At 36.2% G+C, this 24,000-nt stretch overlaps 1 protein-coding gene across 1 annotated transcript in view; it reads left to right on the top strand.

Moving 5' to 3' along the window:
• The first annotated feature begins 12,787 nt into the window (after window positions 1–12,787).
• The window catches only part of LOC106877277 (serine/threonine-protein kinase DCLK1), a 42,189-nt gene continuing 30,976 nt past the window's right edge, over window positions 12,788–24,000 (top strand). The window contains exons 1-2 of the mRNA XM_089364034.1: window positions 12,788–13,336; window positions 22,091–22,646. Coding sequence (XP_089220160.1) covers window positions 22,232–22,646 — 415 coding nt within the window. The 5' untranslated portion in view covers window positions 12,788–13,336; window positions 22,091–22,231. The remainder of the gene's footprint in view (window positions 13,337–22,090; window positions 22,647–24,000) is intronic.

Raw genomic sequence — 24,000 nt, 5'->3', positions numbered from 1 at the left:
TTTTTATTAAATTTCTGGTTTTCTAACTTTTTTTGTTAAATAAAAAAATATTCTCAATATCTCCCCCAGAAAAAAACTCCCATCCCAAAAGATTACCCCCTACCAAAACAAAAAAAAAAACATCCCATGAAATTTTCATGTTTTATTTGTAATTTTATTCTTTTTTTTTTACATTTAATTTTGATTTTGTTTTTTAAAGTGTTTTCTTTTTTGTTGTTTTAGTTTGCTTTTTGTTTTGTTTTCAATTTTATCCCCTCCCACCAAAAAAATATTTTTAATAAATAAACAAATAAATAAATAATTTTGCCTTTTTTTCTTTGTTTTATTTTGTTTTTGTTTTCATTTTAATTTTCATTCTAATATTTAATGTTGCCTGTTTTTTTTCTCTCCCTTTGATTTATCTTCCCCAGTGTATCACTGGTTGTAATTTCTCCATAACAAACTAATTTCATGGTGATGTGACTGAAGTATCAACGTGTGACTTATAATGTATGGCAGTGTGACATGACATGTAGGATGATGTGACTGAAAATTATGGTGACGTGAGCTGAGATGTAAGATGGTGTGACAGGAAATGTAGGATGGTGTGACAGGAGGTGTATGGTAGTGTGACAGATGTATTAGGATGTGACAGGAGGTGTTTGGTGGTGCAGCAAAAGATGAAATGATGAAATAGAAATGGTTTTTATGTCCATTCCTTACCTCTAGAGACCATCATCACTAGATTACCAATTCTAGCAACTACTGTTATGGTTTATTGAAGAACTAAGAAATAATAAAGTTACTTGGAATAATATATAGGAATATGTATGTTCTAAGAATTACAGAAGAACCAGAAATATATGAATATGAAAATAAAATGAAAGAAGTTTTAAATATTTAACCCCATGATGATAGTGTCCCAGCATGACCACAGTCCAGTGACTGAAAAAAATAAAAGAAAATATGGAAAAATAAATATCAGCTATTTTTTTTTGTTTTGTTTTTTAGTGTTTCCTCCAATTTCAGACAATAACATACTAGGTATGTTCTCCTTCAGTCCATTTCATATATCTGGTTCCATATTTGGCTGTTGTCATGAAGAGGTTGGTTGTATAGAGTATAGAGAGGCAATCTGAGTTTGGCATTTATTCCATGTTGCTGTTTGGTTTAATACCTATGTATGGCTAAAGGTCAATGATGCCATAGAGGGTGGAATAGACTACTGGGTCTGTGGCCTTCATTCATTTATTTCTTTGGATTTATTAACAGTGGTGGGCACCTCAGTACAAAAGTTGGTTGCATTTTGGTAATTTTTGACACAACAGCAATTTTGGTGTAGGATGTATTTTTGGTATTTTGGTGCCAATATTGAATACTGTTGTTTGAATCTCTCTGAGCAAATCTTTGAAACGAGCTAGACAAATAATGAAGAACCATCCATAAGTTTTGTATGTCTGAAAATGAATATCATTCTTCTTCAAGACCATGTTGTATACTTTGCGGTGTGGAGAGGTAGATGTCCATGCTATCACCGTCTTCTTGATGCAGTTAGAACCAAGATGCTTCACAGAATTACGGACGAAGAATTACCGTTCCACAACTGGTCAATTTTTGGTGTCATGTTGTGTGTTTCTGCCAATAACATCATTGTAGCTGAATAATCTTTGTCCTCTTTTGGGGTGCAGAAGTCTCCAAAATTTAACATCTGATGTGACATGGTGTTCAACACAATAATAGTAACTAGCAAAGCCTCCCTACCCTCTGTTGAGCAACAATAATAGACGTGGATGGAATGTTTCCATAAATCTCCTCATTGGGTCTTGAACTCATGACACGTTTTGCATCCATGGAGCTCATTCTTCATAATCCAGGATTCAGCTTGACAAATGGTCTTTCTTTAATGACTTGATTTTCCCAATGTAGCAGCTAAATCTTCAGTGATCTATTTCCCTGCTGTCTCTTATATAAGAATTCCCTGCCACAAAACCTAAATCTGATCACAGAATCGGTTCCTCACTGCAATATTGACTGGAACCGTTATCAAATTTGCTTTGGAATTATTTAAATATTTGGAATTTCTTAAACAAATGGAATTCATTCTTGAAGGAAGAATTTTAACTTTTTTTCTCTCTTTTATACACAAGGCGTTACTATTTTTATATTCCATCTCAATAATTTGGCTTGGTTCTTATTGTCTTTGATACTAGTTATCTTTGTGGTTGGTGTAGTGCTTAATGTTGCGATTATTGTTGTAGTAGTCCTATTTCAAGACGGAATAACAAAGATAGCATTAAATTTTGTTTAACTTTATTTTCTTATTTCAATATCTTAAGCTATTCTCTTGATATCTCTTTTTACATTCAATATCTTGTACAAAATTTAATATCTTCTACATTTGATATTTCTTAATTCAATTCCTTCTATATCCAAAGCAATATTTTCTTTCTTATTTGATATCACATTTAATTCTCTTGATATTCTTCATCTTGTTCTCAATGCATCCTCTTTATCTCCCCCCCCCTCTCTCTCTCATATATATATATATATATATATATATGAAATTTATCTCTCTATTCATGCTGGTTGTCCAAGAGATGTTACCAACAAGACAAACACACAAACCAAATTTTTATTCCCATATAAAGCAAATTCAATTATTTGTGCTTTTAATGTTCTTTGGAGAAGCATGAACACAACAACTTCACCATTCCCCCACCTTGAAACATATTAAGACTTTGAATGTAGTCAATAGCAACTTAAATTTTATTATTTTGCTAAATCAAGCAACGATTTTTCACAAGTATTTGCTATTTTTTGTTATGAATGTACAAACATACTTGCAAAATTGCTATAGGTCAAAGACATATGGTTAAGTAGCACATGTCTTCAACAAAATGGTTCTGGGTTCAGTCCCACCACATGCTTAAAGCCTTGGCTTAATGAATATTTTATGAATGGAATTTGGTAGATGAAATGGTACAAAAGTTCAGTGTGTGTCTGTGCAACCATAGATGAATGTACATGTATATATGTGTGTGTGCGTGTGCTCACATATATTCATGCCCACTTGTATGTGTCTTATATTGTGGCACCAAGCTAACCAATCTCTTGTGAGGAAATCTAGTATATGGAGACTATATGAAGCCTGTAATAGGTATTTATCTGGGAATGTTTACCTCATGTGCTGAACTAAAAACGGTGATGGTTTGTTGTCATTTCTCCTGTAAACAAATTGCATGTTAGCCCTGCTTTTTTGAAAATGTGCAGAAAAAAGACCTCTTACTGGAAAAAGAGGTAATGTTAATGACAGGAAGGGCATCCAGCTGTAAAATTATGTCGCAATAACAAGTATTCATCTATCCCCAACCTAGAATAGGAAAAACAATTTAAATTAAATGAATATGATAGGACGATAGGGATGGAATCAGTGTCAGGGGTTTCATATCACTAGCGTTTGTGTTGATCATGGCTATATAACTTAGCCCTTGGTAACCCTGTTCACTTGGCTGTAAATAGGTACCGCACCACAGCATGATGTGTAAGTAGCAGGAGTGCTGTATATTTAATGTGCTTCCAATTTTCTTGATTGCGCCATTCTTTTCCATTTTAATCCAAATTGCTTAACTACGCTGTCTTATCATCATCATGGAGGTTTTCAAGTGGCCTTTTCCCATCTTTTGGATATCACTCAGCAACTGCACAGGTCCACCTGTTGTCTGTAAACCTTATGGCATGTCTGGCCTCATGGAATTTGTGCTTTCAATATTCTGCAAACACATTGCTTACTCTGCTCCATTCTTGAAAATTGGGAAGGATTATATATGTAATATTATAGTCTCATGGTAGCCAAGTTGCCAAATGGTTTCATGCCAGAAATAGAGAGGCAAATCTAGCAATCATCAGATATGCATGAATCGAAGAGCATGGCCTGAGCCCTTTGCCACTGGAAGCCTGAAAGTGTCATATGGAATTTATGGGGTCTTGAGAACCCGTTAAAAACAGAAAGAAATTCATGGATGAAATCACAGAATATATCCAAAAGGAGAGAAAGAGTGTTTGTGTGTGACTTTATATGGAAATGGTTCTTGGTTTAAAACACGAGGGTTTATTAATTGTATAGCTGTAGTGTGTCTGTTGGCACAGATGGTTGAGAGCTATCTTAGTTTCTTGACAATAATATTTAGTTCAGTGCCTCATATCTCTGAGTTCAATTCCTGCCAGAGCCGAATTTATTAGTCATGCCAGGAATAAACTGGAATTAATATATTTATTAAATCTCTATTAGTATTCAAACTGGAGTTGAATTAGCACAAGCAAATGGTCTTACTTTTTTGTTGTCTGTTGTAGTAGTGGTTGTAGTAGTGTTAGTGGTAGCTAGTTGTGAATAAAATCTATACTTATTCATTCATACTTTTATAATTACAGGGTTTAATCTCATAGAATATTTGTTATTATCATTATTATTATTATTATTATTATTTATTATTATTATTATTATTAAGGTGGCGAGCTGGCTGAATCATTAGCACGCCGCCGGGTGAAATATTTAGCGGTATTTCATCTGGCATTACGTTCTGAGTTCAAATTCAAGCATGGTCGACTTTGCTTTTCATCTTTTCGGAGTCAATAAAATTAAGTACCAGTTGAGTACTGGGGTCGATGTAATCAACTTAACCCCTCCCCCCACAAATTTCAGGCCTTGTGCCTATAGTAGAAAGGATTATTATTATTATTATTATTAGTAGTAGTAGTAGTAGTAATGGTAGTACTAAAGAGCAGTGGATTAGCGGAATTGTTTGAGAAGCAGAAAAAAATGCCTTTTGGTATTTGTATCAGCCCTTTGCATTCTGAGTTCAAATCCTGCTGAGGTCAACCTTGCCTTTCATGCTTTCAGGCTTAATTAAATAAACACCAGTCGAACCACTGGAAGGATTGATGTAATTGACTTCCCCCTCCCCTCAAAATTACTGGCCTTGTGCCTAAATTTGAAACAGTTATTCAAGATAGCAGTATTTTGTCCATTGGTATGTTCATCAGTTCACATTCCGCCAAGGTGGATTTTGACATTCATCGTTTTGGGGGTTGATAAAAATAAGAACCAGTTGAGCAGTGGGGGTGGGAGTCAGTGTAATCAACTCGTCCCTTTCCCCAAAATTTCAGGCCTTGTAGAAGAAAGGATTGTTATTGAGGTTGAAGAATGTCAGAATCGGTGGCTCTCAGGAGAAAATGGTTATAATTTAGTTATGTCTCCTCAAAATCTTGCTAGAGACATCTTTTGCTTTCACATATTTCTATATGTGTGTGTATGTATATGTATGTAGATATATGCATGTGTGCATGTATATATATATGTATATAATATGTGCAGGAGTGGCTGTGTAGTAAGTAGCTTGCTTACCAACCACATGGTTCTGGATTCAGTCCCACTGCTTGACACCTTGGGCAAGTATCTTCTACTTTCGCCTCTGGCTGACCAAAGCCTTGTGAGTGGATTTGGTAGATGGAAACTGAAAGAAGCCTGTCATATATATATATATATGTATGTATGTATGTATGTATGTATATGTTTGTCCCGCGACCATCGCTTGACAACTGATGTTGGTGTGTTTATGTCCCCATAACTTTGTGGTTCAGCCAAAGAGACCAATAGAATAAGTACTAGGCTTACAAAGAATAAGTCCTGGAGTTGATTTGTTCAGCTAAAGGCAGTGCTCCAGCATGGCCACAGTCAAATGACTGAAACAAATAAATAAAAGAATATATATGTATATGTATACGTGTATATATATGTGTGTGTATATATATATATATATATATATATATATATATATATATATATATATATATATATCATATATATGTGATATGTATGTATATCCTGTTGAAAACATGTTTTTCCCTCTGTTTTTTTTTTCTTGTTTTTTCCCCATTTTTTTCCTCTCATCCCTATCTGTCAAAGAGCATAGGCTCAGAACATCAAAGACTTTCCCATTCTTCCTGAGCATCAAACTAATACACCTGCTTGTTGTCCCCTCACCTGTCTTTGTCTTTTGTTTTTCCGTAAATTTGGACTATATATACACATGTATGTGTGTGAGTGCATATGTGTATGTAGACGAGTGTGTGTGTGTATATCTATGCATGTATGAATATATATATATATATATATATAAATCTATATAAACCTTCACCATTCCAGGGTTGATTGACTAAGGAATCAGTAACATAGAAAATGGTGCAGATGAATTGAACTGCAACCTCTCCTCCCCATATCCGGAGTGTTGTGCCTATGTCAAATCATTATTATTATTATTATTATTATTATTGTTATAACTATATGAGGGTTAACTTTGTATTTCATATTTCTGAGGTAAATAAAATCAATACCAGTAATCTCTGTCTCTCTCTCTTTCTCTCTAGGTTTTTGTCTTCTTTCTCCAACTAAGATGGAAAATTTCTATTTATCAAGAACGTTTTGCATTTGCCATTCAGTTTTATCAACGTCTGCCTGAGTTATCATTCCAAGTTGTGTCATTGGTCGATCACAGTTACTTCCCTTTGCTCAGTATTGCTGTATGGTAGATGCAAGTGTGGCTATGAGGTTAAGAAGTTCGCTCGGAATCTACATGGTTTCAGGTTCAGTTCCACTGTGTGGCTCCTTGGGCAAGTGTCTTCTGTTATAACCCTGGACTGACCAATGCCTTGTGAATGAATTTGGCCAATGGAAACTGTGTGGAAGCCCATTATATATATGTGTGTAAAGTGGTGAGCTGGTAGAAACGTTAGCACACTGGACGAAACGATTAACGGTATTTCGTTTGTCCTTATGTTCTGAGTTCAAATTCCACCGATGTCGACTTTGCCTTTCATCCTTTCGGAGTTGATAAATTAAGCACCAGTTGTGTACTAGGGTCAATCTAATCGACTTTCCCCCTCCTCCAAAATTTCGGGTCTTGTGCCTAGAGTAGAAAAGATTATGTGTGTGTGTGTGTGTGTGTGTGTGTGTGTGTGTATGCATGTACTTGTTTCTTTATGTTTCCATTTGTCCTTCTCACTAAATAACAGCCGGTGTTGGGTTGTTTATATCCCTGCAACCTAGCAGTTTGGCAAAAGACACCAACAGAATGAGTTTAAGACTTAAAAGAATAACTACTGGTGTTTGGTGTTGATTTGTTTGACTAAATCTTTCAAGGCAATGCTCCAGTATGGCCATAGTCTAATTGGCTGAAACATTACAAAGACAAAAGACTGAAATTAATTGCTTAAATTCCCTCAAAATCTTTCAATACCTCATCTTCAAGCACCTCATTTTACCTTTTTTAGTGAGTTTATTTTTGACTTTCTCTATAAAATTATTTCCAAAGATTTCTAATCAAAAGTTGCCAGGACAAAACTTTCATTTTAACTTCAAGAATCTTGTGTTAATTATCTAAATTATATCTGGCTTTGCACCAAAATATTTGAAGGATTCTTTTGCCTGCCAACTTTGTATCACAGAATCTCAAGTCTGATTTAATTATGGCTTTTTTTCTAAACTTTCAACAAAATGTCATTAAGTGAAACTCTTGCATATGTCACCTTAAGCTTTTGGAATTCATAACTAACCAATCCAAGAACGTTATTTGATTACATCATAGCAAACTAAAACCACATCTTTCTCCCAAATACCTTAAGACAAATACATACATACAAACATACATACATACATACATATATATATATATATATATATATATATATATATATATATATGTATAGACACAGGAGTGGCTGTGTGGTAAGTAGCTTGCTTACCAACCACATGGTTCTGGGTTCAGTCGCACTGTGTGATACCCTGGATAAGTGTCTTCTACTATAGCCTCGGGCAAACCAAAGCCTCGTGAGTGGATTTGGTAGATGGAAACTGAAAGAAGCCCGTCGTATATATGTATATGTTTGTGTGTCTGTGTTTGTCCCCCCAACATTGCTTGACAACCGATGCTGGTGTGTTTATGTCCCTGTAACTTAGCAGTTCGGCAAAAGAGTCTGATAGAATAAGTCCCAGGGTTGATTTGCTCGACTAAAGGCATTGCTCCAGCATGACCGCAGTCAAATGACTGAAACAAGTAAAAGAATAGATTCATTTTAAAAATCCCTTATCTAGGTCTTTGAAAAACCCTTGTATAAACTCACTGTAAGAAATCCTTACCCAGGCCCTCTCTGAAAAATTGTTACCTGGGCTGTCTTTGAAAATGCTTCCTATAGATTCCTACTACAGTTATGTTTCCTTTTCCAAAGATTGATCACAAAACACAGGTACAGCATTATCCCTCTCTCTCCCTCATATATGTTCCACCTTATTATCCATATCCTTTGCAAAAAGAATTTTGATAATAAACTCCGGATTATTCCAAATCGGAAAGTTTATATAAATATTTTTTCCTTCTGTTTGTATCTGGTTTTTAGCAGATGTTTTAAATCAGCGTTTGATTATTATTATTATTATTATTATTTTTTAAATCAGGGTTTGATTATTATTATGTGTTGCATCAATTTTGCAGTCTGGGTCCCATCAGGTACATCTATATATAAAGGTTTGTGTCTTGCTAAAAATCCCAAGTTTTGGCTGTCCTGTTGTTATATACCATTCTGGGCCTATTTATCTATTTATCTAGCTAGCTAGGTAGCTATACACACATATAGTTAGAGGTGTATAGTATATGTAGTAGCTATACATCCGTAACTATAGCTATCATTATCATCATTGTTTTAATATAATCTTTTCAATGCTTGCATTGTTCAATATACTTGTACATACATACATATATACATACGTACGTGCATGCATACATACATGAATACATACATACATATGTGTTTGTGTGTGTGTGACTGTCTGTCTTGCCTCTCTCTCTCTCTCTCCTGTCTGTCACTATACATACACACACACACAAACATATATACATAAAGTTGTTTATGTGTATATATGTACAATATATACGTATATTTATAGATATATAGTCATAAATACACACAATGTATCATATATATATATACATAAATATGACAATATTATTTGAAGTGTACAGCATTATATATCTATTATGGCCGATCTTACAAATCAGTTTCGCACTTGGGACTCAATGGAGTGTTAGGTAACAATCCAATGATACAACCTTTCACTCATCAGGTCATTACCTAACACCCCATTTAATCCCTAGCTTGAAACGAATTGGTAAGGTTAGCTGTAATAGATAGATAGGACTGTATATATATATATATATATATATATATATATATATATATATATACATAGACATAAATATACACATTGTTTTATATATATACACATATATATATTTATTTATATATATAAATATATATTTATACACACACATACACACATATATATATTTATATATATATATATATGCACATATTGTTACACTCACAAACGCATAGACAGCCATGCACACAGATATATATCTATATATGTGCTTAGCCATATATTTATATATACGTCTTTAACATGAAATAAATATTTCAGGTAGCCACATTTTTATGGCATGCATTCAGATGTTCAACTGATTGACCATTGTTGGTGGACCTACTCTATTAACAGGAAACAGGGTATCGACTTGGTATTCTGACTGTAACTTATATAATAAATATTAATTTATACTCTAACCTTTGGTATTGAGTACTCTTTAATTCTTTCTTCACCAGTAACATATTGATAATTTTTATACATGTGGAGTATATACATGTAGTTATACGTGTATATATATATATATATATATATATAAGAGCGTTGTAGTTTGCTTGCAGCATTGTAATATCAGAGAAGGTAAAAAAGAGAGAAAATAGAAAGCTTCTGACAATGTGTAAAGTTTTATAAAACCTTTATATTTCGGGTGCAAAAGTCCATCTTCGGAAGAAAAACAGTCTGGGAAATGTCCAGTTGGAACCTGCATAAAATGGAGATTTCTCAGAGTGTTTTCTTTTTTCTGAAGATGGGCCTTTGGACCTGAAATCCTGAAATATAAAGGTTTTATAAAACTTTCCACATTGTCAGAAGTTTCTTATTTTCTCTCTTTTTACCTACTTTGATATATATATATATATATATATATATATATACATACATACATACATATATGTATTTATGTATTTATATGTATATATATATGTATATATATATATGTATATATATATATATATATATATATATATATATATATATATATATATATATATATATATATATATATATATATGTATATATATATATGTATATATATATATGTATATATATATATGTATATATATATATGTATATATATATATGTATATATATATATGTATATATATATATATATATACCCATATACATACATAAACATAAGTATATATAAATATATATTTGTATATACATATGTATATCTATGTGTGTATGTGTGTGTGTGTGTGTGTGTGTGTGTGTGTCTGTTTGTGTGCAAGCATTTATATATGCGACACTACAAACAATAACTGCATAATGGAACAGCAACCGTTGTACTTGAACTGATTTCACATCTGCTGCTTCTCCAGCGGCCGCAACCAGAATCTCCAGGAATACAGAAATAGACAGGACAATAGAGAAAGTGCAGTACGTCTGGCCCATTAGAGTGCAAGCCATTAGATTTATCACTGAACTTTGTTTTAGACAGGTGGAGACATGGTACAAGTAACTGGGAAGATGGATTTACCTACATGGAATATAATAGCCATTAATCATTACATGTGTATCATTAAATGAGTTTCCTTCTTGTTTATATCAGCATTATTATTATTATTATTATTATTATTATTTGGTCGTGTTATTTTGTTTTTTATATCCCATACAATCACTGTTTTATGAATAAATTCGGGTCGATGATTGTTTGGTAATCAAAAAAAGCTAAACAAGATTTATTGGTTTGTAGAAACGCTTGCATGATAATTTTCCAGACAATGATAGATTCATGAGCGCAAACCAGAAATAGAAAGTTTGCAACAATTAGCAACTTTTTCTGAGATACAGTCACGAAGGCTGTTCATCTCGACCACAAGTTAATGGCATCACTAAACCATTGATACCAATCCATTTTATTATCGGTATTAATACAGCATGTTCTGAGATTTTGTGCTTAAGATGGCTATAAGAAGATGAACTTATTACATAAGACATTATGGTGATAGCATCATTAACCCGTCTCAACCTATGGGCTTTATTTTGGTAACTTATATTTGTTTTATTCCTCAAGTTACAACGAAAGCAGCCTAACATGCTAAGTAGAGGCCATCGTGTTGCACCGTCTGAAGACAGCTTTCTGCTAGTTCTCTGATCTCACACTGATAGATAGATAGACAGGTAGGTAGGTAGATAGATAGATAGACAGGTAGATACATTTCTTTTATTAGCCACACAGGGCTTTACACAGAGGGGACAAATACAATGTAGAGCTTTTCTTTTTGGGAGGGGGAAGGAGAGAAAGAAAAAAGTGGGGGGGGCGATGAAAAGGGATCGTAGGAAAAAAAAGGGGGGGGGAGTTCGATCAAAAGGGATCGAGAAAGAAAAAAGATAGATAGATAGATAGATAGATAGATGGGTGATCAGGTAAAGAAATAGATAGATACATAAATAGAACAGTAAATGATGAATTGAAGAGGTGATGGGTAGTGGAGAGGTGATGCAGGTAGTGGGGTCAGAGGGAGGGATATTATGAGGGGTGTGAGGTAGGAGTGGGGAGAAATGGAGATAAATTTGATAAAAGTCACATACGTGCGTTTGGTGTTGCTACCATTGAGGAGAGCACAGAGTTGTTCCAAAGACTGACCTACCTACATGGGGTCGTACATAGCTACACACGTACGCACATAGATAGGGCTAATTACCACTATATATGTATATAAACGCCAAGGCTACAGACACACGTATACAAACACACACACACACATAAACAGGTATATACACTTAACAGCAACGATGACCCACCACCACCACCACCATCATAAACGACATCGCTTTATCTTTCCACCGTATCATTAACAGCATCACCTTCATATTACACCACCACAACATAAATGCTACGCTACACCACCACCACCAACTTCCTGAGCCACCATTCATTACCACTACTACCGCTGCCACCGCCATCGTCAGCTCCTACGCGATTACTATAACTACCACTGCCTCCAGGTAATTAAGTGTTGGTCACGTGATACCAATAACGATATTTCATTGGTCAATCATTAGCAACGGAGTTGGTGTTGATGGTTGCTAGGAGTGTGGGAGTTTGTTAAAAATATTCCAGCGTGACATTTCGTGTGTGTCTGTGTGTTATTTTTAGTTTGTGCGCATGTGTTTGAGTGTGTGTACACGTGTGTGTATGTGTGTACACGTGTGTGTATGTGTATGTGTGCACGTGTCTCTATCTATCTATCTATCTCTTTCTATCTTCGGCATTCAGTGGAGTGTTGATAGATAGATAGATAGATTTTTTTTACTTTTTGGCAAATTAAACAGCTTTATGGTGGTTCCATTTCAATAACTGGAAATCTCCGCGCTAACCCCAACTCCCGATGAAAATGATGGTTGCTCCCATTACAGGTGCGTGTCGGATGAAGCGATTAAGCGGTGTTGGTGACAGGAAAGGCATCAATTTGTATAACACTGAGATAACTGCTCTAACACATGCCGGCATGAAAATTGAACGTAAATCAATTATAATTAGGACATAAAATGTACTTGTATGTGTTTGTGTGTGTGTGGGTGAGAGAGAGAGAGAGAGAGAGTGAGAGTGTAGAGAGAGAGAGGACGTACAGTTACATATGTGTATTCATTCAAACGTATGTATGTGTGTTGTAACATTTGTGTATATGTGAGTGTAACTATGTATACAAGTGTCTTTCTCACTCTGTATGTGTGTGTATATGTGTGGGTGTATGTGTGTGTTATTCATCTTTATCAGTTTCTTTTTTCTCCTTTTCTCTCTCTTCCACCCTCTCCCTGTTTGTCTCTGTCTCTACTGTGTGTATATGTGTCTCTCCAGACTGTATGTATGTATGTATGTATGTATAAGTGCTTGTGTTTTTTCTGTGTATTACGATATGTCATCTCTGCTGTTTTCCCTCTCTATTTACATACATATATTGTTTGTGTGTGTGTGTGTATGTGTGTGTATCCGTCTCTCCCCTCCTCTCTCTTTCTGTGTGTGTGTGGCCATTAACTCTATCTCCCTCGCCCTTTCTCTCTCATTCTCTCCCTCTCTCCCCGTCTGTCTGTGCGTCCGTGTGTTATCAAACACCATAACAGAGCTGAACAAACCACCAAATGGAACAGCTTCGAATAAAGGTGAGTGCAGGTTTTATAGACATCAGCAACAACAACACCACAACCACAATTACAATAACAGCCATAACAACACGAATAACAACCGTAGACAAGAACAAGTAATAACAACAACAGTAGCAACAACAACAACACTATCATAACAACAATAAAAATATAACAACAGGTGCTTTTTAGGTGCTTGTTTGGCTGTGTGGTAACAGGTTTCTTCAACCACATGGTTCCAGGTTCAGTCCCACCCACTGTGTTGTACCTTGGGCAAGTGTCTTCTACTATAGCCTCGGACCGACCAAAGCCTTGTCAGTGGATTTGATAGACGGAAACTGAAAGAAGCCCGTCATTTATATATGTATGTATGTATGTGTTTGTCCTCACCCGCCACTGCTTGACAACCTGTGTTGGTGTGTCTAAGCACCCGTAAACTAGCGGTTCGGCAAAAGCGACGGGTAAGATAAATACCCGGCTTATATGAAAAGAAAAATAAAAGTACGAGGAGGGTGGGGCGATTTCTTTCGACAGTAAATTCGGTCAAACTAAAGCGTTTAACCCGAGCAAAAAAAAAAAAAAAAATAGTGCAATAGGTGTACAACAACATGTAGTAAACGAATATGAAAAATATATATATATATATACTCGCTGGCGAACGGGGGGTGGGGGAGTCGACTCGGAAAATTCTCACGATCAATCTCACAGGATCCGAAAACCCAACGTTTGTTTTTTTTTGCTCAGGTCAAACGCTTACAACAAAAGATATTAATTACATAATAACAATAACAAAAAAATAATGTTACAACAAAACAGCAATAACAACAAGAAGAATTGGTCGTGTGTTGGGGATAAAAAATAAAAATAAAAGGGTGTTTTCTATACACCTACGAACCTATATGTCCTGAGTTCAAATCTTGCCGAGGTCAGCTTGGCTTTTCACCCTTCCGGCCTCAATTATTCACACATTCATATATATGCATAAATACATAAATGTATATATGTATGTATGTATATATATATATATATATATATATATATATATATATATATATATATATATATTGGCATAAATACGTACACATATATTTATATATATCCACATATGTATAAATAGACACAAACATACACACACACACACACACGCACATATATATAAATATACACACAAATATTCATATTAATATATAACTAGTAACATAAATATATATATATATATATGTATATATATATACATACGCATGACAAATGCCGTGTGTGCACTTCAATGCATGTAAGTCCTTTATATACAAAAGAAGTTGTATTAGATTCAAATATCCAAGTGTGTATTATACTTAATGTATATACATCGTTGGAAGGCAAGTTCACCGAAGATTTAATCCTCAGATAACATCTCTTATTAACGTGTTGTATTTAAAAAGAACACAATAAGACGATACAGTAAGACGAAAATTGGGTACTACTTTGGCGTGTGATCTACAACTTCAAGGGTGATTAATTTAGGTTAGTTTTTAGTTTCTTTACGTTGCAAAACTTACGGTTGCCAAACTTGTGCGATCCGCGCGCTTATTTTAATTATTATATTGCTTATTCTTGGTTCCTTGTTATTATTTACTAAGCCATAAATGAAATATGGTTTTATTACCCCCGCCTTAGCGAAAGCGGGGGTATTGTTTTCAATCGTGCTTGTGGTAACCAGTTCACTCACGTCTCCCAGGTTGTCCCAAATGGTCGTTGTCGACATATTTTACAAGTGACTCTTACTGCAATAAACTACACCATCGTACCTGCCTCCTCACCTCACTTCCCTTCTCTTAATTACTCACACGCACAGACAACACACATGTGCACATGCGAGCGTATACTTACACATACAAACACTTATATACGTGCACAAACTCAGACACACACGCACACACCTACATTTCATTTTTAAATTTGCTTCTGACAAGTTTTGGTATGAAACAGAATATTGTTATTGATACTGTTGCACTTTGCGAGGTTCATACTATCACTATAGACACGTGCTGTATACATACACACACACATACATACATACATACATACATACATACATACATACATACATATATATATGTTTGTGTGTGTGTGTGTGTGTGTCTGTGTGTGTATGAATGTATGTATATATATATATATATATATAGAGAGAGAGAGAGAGAGAGAGAGAAAGAAAACTTACTTGGGAAAGGATGCGTGGCGTTCGATCATATAATAATATAAATAATATATAAATATATGCATATATACATACATATATGTACGTTTATGTATGTATATATGCATATATTATTTATATTATATTATATTATATTATATTATATTATATATATATATATATACTAGCAGCTAAGCCCGGTTTCACCCGGTCAGAGAGCGATGCGAAGAGAGAAACGAAGACATTAAAAAGAGGAAGAAGTGGATACAAAGTGGTGTTTGGGTGACGGATCTTGGTAGAAAAAAAAGAATGTCATGGTGAGTTAGTAAGGAGAGCAAAGCAAGACTGGACTTACGTGGGCTGACAAGACGATGAAAAAATTGCGGAGTTGAAATTAGAGCAGTTGAAGTTGCCGTTGTTATCATAGGAGTGCCTCTTGGTAGACAACATTCTTCGTCCTTCCCTCGAGTGCACAAATAAAAAGACCAGGGGGACAGCCAACGTACAGTTGTGCGTGTGAGAATACTTGATCTGTCAGATTCAAACCAACCGCTTGCACTGATTGTCCCTGCGCCTTGTTGATTGTGATGGGAAAGCAGAGTTTGATGGGAAATTGCATCTGTTTAAACTTGTAGGTCGTATCGGAGTGGGTAAGGGACATGATAGTTATAAGTATGTCTTAGCCAGCGGCCGGTTCATTCAAGATTGTTGCCTACAGAACTCGGGAGCACAATTTTTTGATAATCATCCACATACCATTGCACATTATTGGAGCATCTAAATTCCTTAGTAGCATGATTGGCGCGCCAACTTTCAGATGTAGTTCGTGAGCTGGTAGTTCTGCGGGTTCCCCTTTTGTCAGATTTGTCATGGGCTGGCCGGTCTATCTCAGATACATGGGAAGCTGGATTAAATTTTTCATCAACACAGGGGAGCCGAAATAAATTTTTTCAATATCCAAGGGAAGCCAAATCGCGAAAAAGGTTGAGAAATGCTGAACTATAACGATGGTTTTTATTTAGGCACATCGTAAAAGTAATTATAATGAATTGCTTAATATAAAGAAAAGTATGTTTTTTCAAGCAAATACAGTTAGAAAAAATATTTACCATTTCAAGTCATCACTAAAAACAAAGCTCATCAATTTTTGAATGAAATAATAATTTTATTCATTTATTCTAAGTTGTAAATTTTGCCTGAGAAATAAAGCAAATAATCACCAAATGCATTGTTAAAAATCTGCAACTCGATAACAAATATCTTCAAATTGATTAGAAATGCATAAATTTAATAATAATGTTTTTGAGATTCCGGTTCGAATGACATAAGTGTTTTTGTTTCACTTTTGACACGTAATACTTAAATAGTGGAGGAGATATGATGTTGCTCTGGGTTGGAAGTATGCTAGAGGTAGTTAAAAGTTTTCTTATGACGGCTTCTCTTCACTGCCTATTACTTCATTAGAAATCTATGGATGCACTTACGCACATAATAGAGAAAAATTATATGGACGACTTGCTCCGAAACACCACCGAGTGGGGAACACTTCTCAAAAATAACCTGCAGTTGTTTCCTTCAAAATTCCTACATGCTCGAAATGTACATACATCAAGGTATATTTGTAGAAAATTTCACGAAAAAATATTCATTTTCCTGGAAGTTAAGAGGAATTTAAGTGGAATTTCCGAAAATTGTCCCCCACCCTCCTACCAAAACACTTTCACTGAAAATTTTTGTATATTCGGAATCTACATAATAAATAATATATGCATAGAAAATTTCATTAAAAAATATTCATTTTTCTGAAAGTTATGACCTTCCAAAGTCGGTGGGTACAACTCTGTAGTTATGCCACATTGACGAACGTGAATGATTGTGTTTACTTGCACGTGTATACGTTTGCGAGAGCGAGAGAGGAAGAGGGGGAGATAGAGAACGGGAGCAATGTGTATGTTGTTGTCACAGATTACGTATGTGTGGTCGTGTGTGTTTTTACGTATCAATGTTATGAAAAATAGGTAAAGAATACTGAGAAGAAAGTTTAATCTATGACGTTGTATGTATCACTTTCTCTCTCTGTTGAGCGCGTGTGTAAGAACGCTGTCCCTGGTAGAAGGGAAGAAATATAAAAGTTGCTAGAAACAACAGCCAAATCGCCCTTAAATCACACAAAGTAAACGGAATTTTAAAAATCTAATTACTGCACTGGAAAGTTCAGATCGAGAAAATTCCATTGATGTAAAAATTTTAACGAAAAAGTGGAAAATGTGGATTTCTATAAACTTTTTAAAAGGCTTCACACAGACACACAACTTCAGCTTTATATATTAAGATATATATATATATATATATATATATATATATATATATATATATATATATATATATATATATATGTACGCACACACACACATATACATAAAGAGACAAACGAGTGAGTTTAGCTTCTGTGCAGGCCACGACTTTTACTATCTCTCGCTGTTGACACAGGATAGAATAACAAAACAATTGTTACATGATTGACAGTTTGTACATAAAACCGGATCACCCACGCTGCGTATGCACTCGCGCTCGTATGTGGTTCAGTTCAGGCTTCCGTAGTTAATTCGGTTCACTAAAAATAAATTTTAATCGAATGAAATTATAATTATATTTAACAATTCGAAATAAAGTGATTAACGCTAATGAACATTTCTGTTAAAACGGGTAAGGGAGAGAACTCACTAAATTTTAGTACACGACAAAATAATTAGAATTACGAAGAGCAGAGGTAGTAGATTTGATCGGTGGAGACAATTTCGTGCATGTATCAGTCTTATTAGAGTTCTTCGGCAAAACTAAGGCCACATGGTGAGAGATAGGTACGTAGTTTTTGCTTAAGTTTGTACCCTTGCCGTGTTTATCTTTTAGCGTTTGTTTGCTGCTGTCATTAGACTATGGCCATGCTGGAGCACCGCCTTTGAAGAAGCTTAGTTGAACGAATCAACCCCAGTATTTACTTTTGTCGAGCCTGGTACATACTCTATTGTTCTGGTTTGCCGATCTCGACTGGACACAAACAATTTCATCTGCTAGCATCTTGACATCCATTCTAACTTCACTCTATATTTATGTAATTAGGTGATATTTTTACGGTTTATTCAGGGAAGAAGGGGCTATGCCTGCAGCCCTTCGAAGGGCTCAATAACCGGTGCATTTCGCTAAAGGCACCCATAATCCAGTTAGGGGTGTTAAACCGGACGACGGATTAAAGTCTGTCATCCCCCAAAAGGGATATTTCTGCCCATGACCTTCGACACGGATTCCATCCATTTATCAAATTTCACCTACAACCCGTTTGTCAACCCGATGTCACGACAGAAAAGAAAAACTCGTCCAAAGTACCAGGCGTTAGGTTTTGAACCTTGCACCCCGTAGTTGGTAGGGAAGCGTGTTAACCACCCAAACATGCTTCTACCCGGTTATCAATGGCATATTAATGGTCAATCGATAGAAAACCTGTGTCTATTGTACTCGGATTATCGTGTCTTACCTATAATCACTGATTCATCTGATTATAGCAGCAAATTTCTATTGACCAATATGGAGCCGTGGGTTGGTGGAGGGGGGGGGTTACTCGAAACCCACTGCATTGTTGTTATAAGGATGCCCACCACCGCCACCACTGGCATCATCACCACCTTCGCCACCGCCGCCGCCACAACAGTTGCTACTACCACCATCACTACCACCGCCACCACCACCGCCGCTGCCGCTGCGACTTCAGTTTCCATCAATACCGCCGCTACCACCACCACCAGGCGACAAAACACATAACAACGCAATGTTTGTATTAATTAACTCTACTGATTATAACAAACTATTACCTTGAATGGTAATGCCATGGTCGTATTGAGTTCAAATCCCTCCGGGGATTGACTTTGCCTTTCATCCTTCTTGGGATCGATTAAGCAAAGTACCAGTCAAGTAATGGATCGATTTAATCGAATATACTCGTCCGCAATGATATACGGCCTTGGAAGACACAAGACCATTGTTGTTGGATAATTACTGCTGCATGGTCTGGTGGCGAGGATGAATATAGGCGAGGGCGGGAAATATTTGAATAAAAGAAGGGTAAAGATACCGCTTGCTAAAAATCAAAGCGAAATCTTCAGAAAACCTCCAGTTCTACGATAAATACACACACGAGCAATGTAATGAATATCTTAAGAAATAGGTCTACCTTCAGATGGAATATGAAGGCAGCTAATGTATTGTGTGTGTGTGTGTGTGTGTGTGTGTGTGTGTGTGTGTGAAGGCGCATGGCTCAGTGGTTAGAGCGTCGAGCCTACGATCGTGAGGTCGTGAGTTCGATTCCCGAATCGGGCTGCGTGTTGTGTTCTCGAGCAAGACTCTTTATTTCACGTTGCTCCAGTTCACTCTGCTGTAGAAACGAATTGTGACGTCACTGGTGCCGAGCTGTATCGGCCCCTATGCCTTTCCCTTGGAAAACATCGGTGGCGTGGAGAGGGGAGACTTGTATGCATGAGCAACTGCTGGTCTTCCATAAAAACAACCCTAGGTTGTACGTGCGTCGGTGAGGCGACTTTCCGCCCAGACATGTACCCTGGAGGGGAACCTCTTAGGTGCACCCATGGTCATTCGTGATCGATGGAGTCGAGTTTCAAGAGAATTTCTATATATATGTATATACCCCATTGGCTCATATACGTGTACATACAACGTGGTGCGATTTGAAAGGAATATTGCTTCTATTTCTTGCGTAAAGACGTATTTCTCGTTGTCTTAAAATGTCTTGTTCTTTATGAAAGTTCCTTTTAGTTTAATCTTATAATTCCCTTGGCTGCTTTCAGTTTGCAATTTATCCTTCTGTTTACCTGTCAAATGGGTCGGATTTATAAATAATCGATACAATGAATTTACCTGTTTGTTTCCTTCTCAAACAGCCAGGTAGATCCATTAGATCTGTCACGTGTAGAAACGTTGGAGCTCTCCCGTCCCCCATCTGTGTTTTCCCTCATCATAATCTCTTCGCTTTGCTCAACTTCAATAAATACAAGCAAAAACACGTACACACTGATGTACACGACTGTACATGGTTTTAAAAAATGAATCCTTCTCCATTATCTCCCACCTCCACTCGCCTGCATCTTTTCTTCATACCAACCGAAACCCGGACTCATCTACAAGCTAATATTTTTTATATCGTGGTGGCCTTTTGTGATTCCAAATCAAGGGTCATAATTCCTTTGTACGAAATTCTTCCACGACAGCCGTAAGACATGCCAATAGAATGTAACACTTTCAAGTCTCCAGTGGTGAAGAGTCCAAGCCATAATATTCCTTTCAGCCATTTCTGATGACTTCTGGGTTTGGTTCTCAACTTCTGGTGTGAATCCAGTCGGCAATTTGGCGCTGATGAGGCTATAATATTGCGTCGATTATATTAAAGTGCAAACGATGGATTCCTGTGGTGTAAAAAAATCTATCACTCTGATGAAGGAGGATGGTAAAAGTGTACGTGTGTGTGCTTCGATGCCGGTGACGTTCGCTTGTCTAGAACTTCGATGTCAGTGACAAAGTCATTCCAGCGGATGCCGAGGACTATGCGAAGGCAGAGCTGATTGAATCGCTCAACGAGTAGAAGGTAATGCCGGTAGATGGCGTATGACTCTGAACTGTACCAGAGAGTGGTCAGAACGACGGCTCTGTGAACACTGATCTCGGTTCCTTTATGCAGTTTGTTTATCATTGCAGACGCTACATATATCAACATCACCACTACTTCACTGTTAGGGGCCTTTAATAAAGACTGTTTTGTTGTTACTAATATTCAGGCGAGGATTCCCTCCAGCCTGAAGAATACTCTATTTTCCTCTCTATCTCCTAACAATTATGAAGATCTTGTTGGGTTAACTTCATGGCTGTTGATTAAATGGTGTGAAGTTTAGGTTGCCAGCTTTCCTACATTAAAACCAACTCCGAACAGTGTTTGATAAGCATTTATTTATACATGTGTACATCACACTATTTATATAATTAGACAGATGCTTGCCGGAGCTGTATTGCCGTCTTCCAATAGTAAACGGACTTCATAGTTGAATTGATGGTAGGTAAGAATCGCTTCGTGTGAGTGGCAGTAAAATACTCTGTTCTTCATAGTCGACGATTCCTTTAACTTAGGGATCGAATAGCATCCAAAAAATGGACTTATTGTCTGTGTCACTAATGTGTCTTCTTTTTTTTTTTCTCTCTCAAGTGTGCACGACTGCGCTTTCGCTTTTATAGCTTCCATTACGCGAGAACATTTGTAATCTTCGATAATAAGGGGTGATATTGCTGTAAGACGATTGGTTAGCATTCGGGGTAGTCGTCTGATCTGGCATGGCTTGATCCGAGTTAGTAAACTTGAATTGTTTCGAATCTCGTCCTCGCTACAATCTTGTAAATGCCGTACCTACAGCTACCTTTAATTTTTCTAATTAAACTACAAAATAAATAATTAAAAATAAGAAACCCAACAAAAAATTAATTAATTCTTTATTTAAATGCATTTTTATTTTTAAAAGTGACTTTTTACTTTTCAATTACAGACTTGTTGGAGATATTATGGAAAACAAATTTGCATGCAGTATCTCACCGTTTCGGAGGTATCTTACATGGAAAAGATATCTAATACATTAATTTAAAAATACAAAAAAAATATATATATATAATAAAAACAATTTGTTGCTATGGTAGGTGGCGCAATGCCCATAGTTGCGCCAGTTTCACAACAGCCTGGTGATGTGGATATTTCAGAGAACAAGTACTCTGGTATCAGTACCGATAATCATTATAAGGACCAGAGAAAACCCCACCGTGTGAAGTTCTTTGTGAACGGAGACCGTTTTTTCAAAGGGAAAAAATTTTTCATTACACCGAATCGCTATTTCAATTTTCACGACCTTCTTAACGATTTAACTAATAAGTTACCGAAAAACAATGTCCACCTGCCTTATGGTGTCCGCCAGATCTTCACAGCCGGACTTGGAGAACTTATTAAAGACATAGAACAATTGCAAGATGGTAAATCTTACGTTTGTGCTGGATTCGAAGGTTACAAGACCATTAAATATGGAAATTACGAAATGGAACCTTGGTCGTTCGGTGAGACATTTTTATTATTACTATGAGCTTTTCTTTTTTTATTTATGTTAATATTTCTTTATTAGACTGTGACCATGCTGGGGCACCGCCTTGAAGGGTTTTTAGTCGAAGATATAGATCTCAGTACTTATTTTTTTATGTCTGTTACTTATTCTATTGGTCGCTTTGTCAAAACCGTTCGCTTACGAAAGCGTGAACAAACTAACATCGGTTGTGAAGCGGTATTGATACAAACAAATACGTGTTTCTCAATTCTGTGCCTTTCACTTCCCCCACGAGATAGTGATAGCTATTCCCATAAAAAAAAGAAAGAAAATGAAGCCACACTGAGAAGAATTAAATCAAATTTAAGTCGACTTTTCGATCTTTGTACATATAAGCTGTCAAACAAAAACGAACGAAGACTGCGTCGGAACAAAAAGAAAGAAAAATTTCCGTGTTCGAAACATTGCCTACAATTGTCTCAGACTGTATTAGTACTGTAAATTCTTGGTCTAACCAATTCGTAATGCGAGGGGCTGGCTTGTTTCAGTAATTGCTTGAGGAAAAGTTATAATTAAAAAAAAATAAATAAATAAAAAGGGGGTGGGTAAGTGACTTGAAATCTCACATTTTTTTTTAGATAGGTTTGGCTGTTATTTCGAACAACAGAGGTTGTATGACAATTCTAGGCGAACGTTAAGTGAAAATAAGAAGCGGAAGTGGAAAAAGAAAAGGCGGAAGTTGTTAAATGTTAAACGAAAAAAATCGAAACTGAATGCAATGTGAACGGGGACTGGGTTTTTTTGGGCGGGGGGGGGGGGGGGTTATAAGGTCGGTTACCTAGTTATTATGGTCTGTAAATGACCGGGGTCACAACACGCCCCCTGAACAAGATGTCGGTCCATTGCAGGGTTGAAAGGTAACAAATTTTTGGCGGAGGTAAAGTATACGCACACTACCCGTTTCCGGTGTAACACTAACCTTTAACCTAACCTTAAACACCCTGTGTGCATATTCTTTACCTTCGCCCAATTTAAAAAATTTTTTAAAGGGAAGGGGTCAGTCGATTATATCGACCCCAGTACTTGACTGGTACGTTATTTTATTGATCCTGAAGGGATGAAAGACTAAGTCAACCTCAGCGGGATTTGAACTCGGAACCTAAAGAGCCATTAGAAGATTGCACTAGCAACAATTCTTATCCCTTTTCTATTTTTTTTTTGTTTTTTTTTCTTCCTCTCTCCTGTAATTTATTTCCTGCCCCCCCCCCCCCCCCCAACATCGTAGTATCGATCCACAGAAAAGAAATCAAATATATTGATTACCCACTATTTTTGTCTCGTCTGCTCGTAAGTTCACAAGTGGTCGATAT

Source organism: Octopus bimaculoides, chromosome 16 (genome assembly GCF_046866305.1).
Source record: "Octopus bimaculoides isolate indiv1 chromosome 16, ASM4686630v1, whole genome shotgun sequence".
Taxonomy (NCBI): Eukaryota; Metazoa; Mollusca; class Cephalopoda; order Octopoda; family Octopodidae; genus Octopus; species Octopus bimaculoides.
This window is presented reverse-complemented; position numbering and strand designations above follow the sequence as displayed.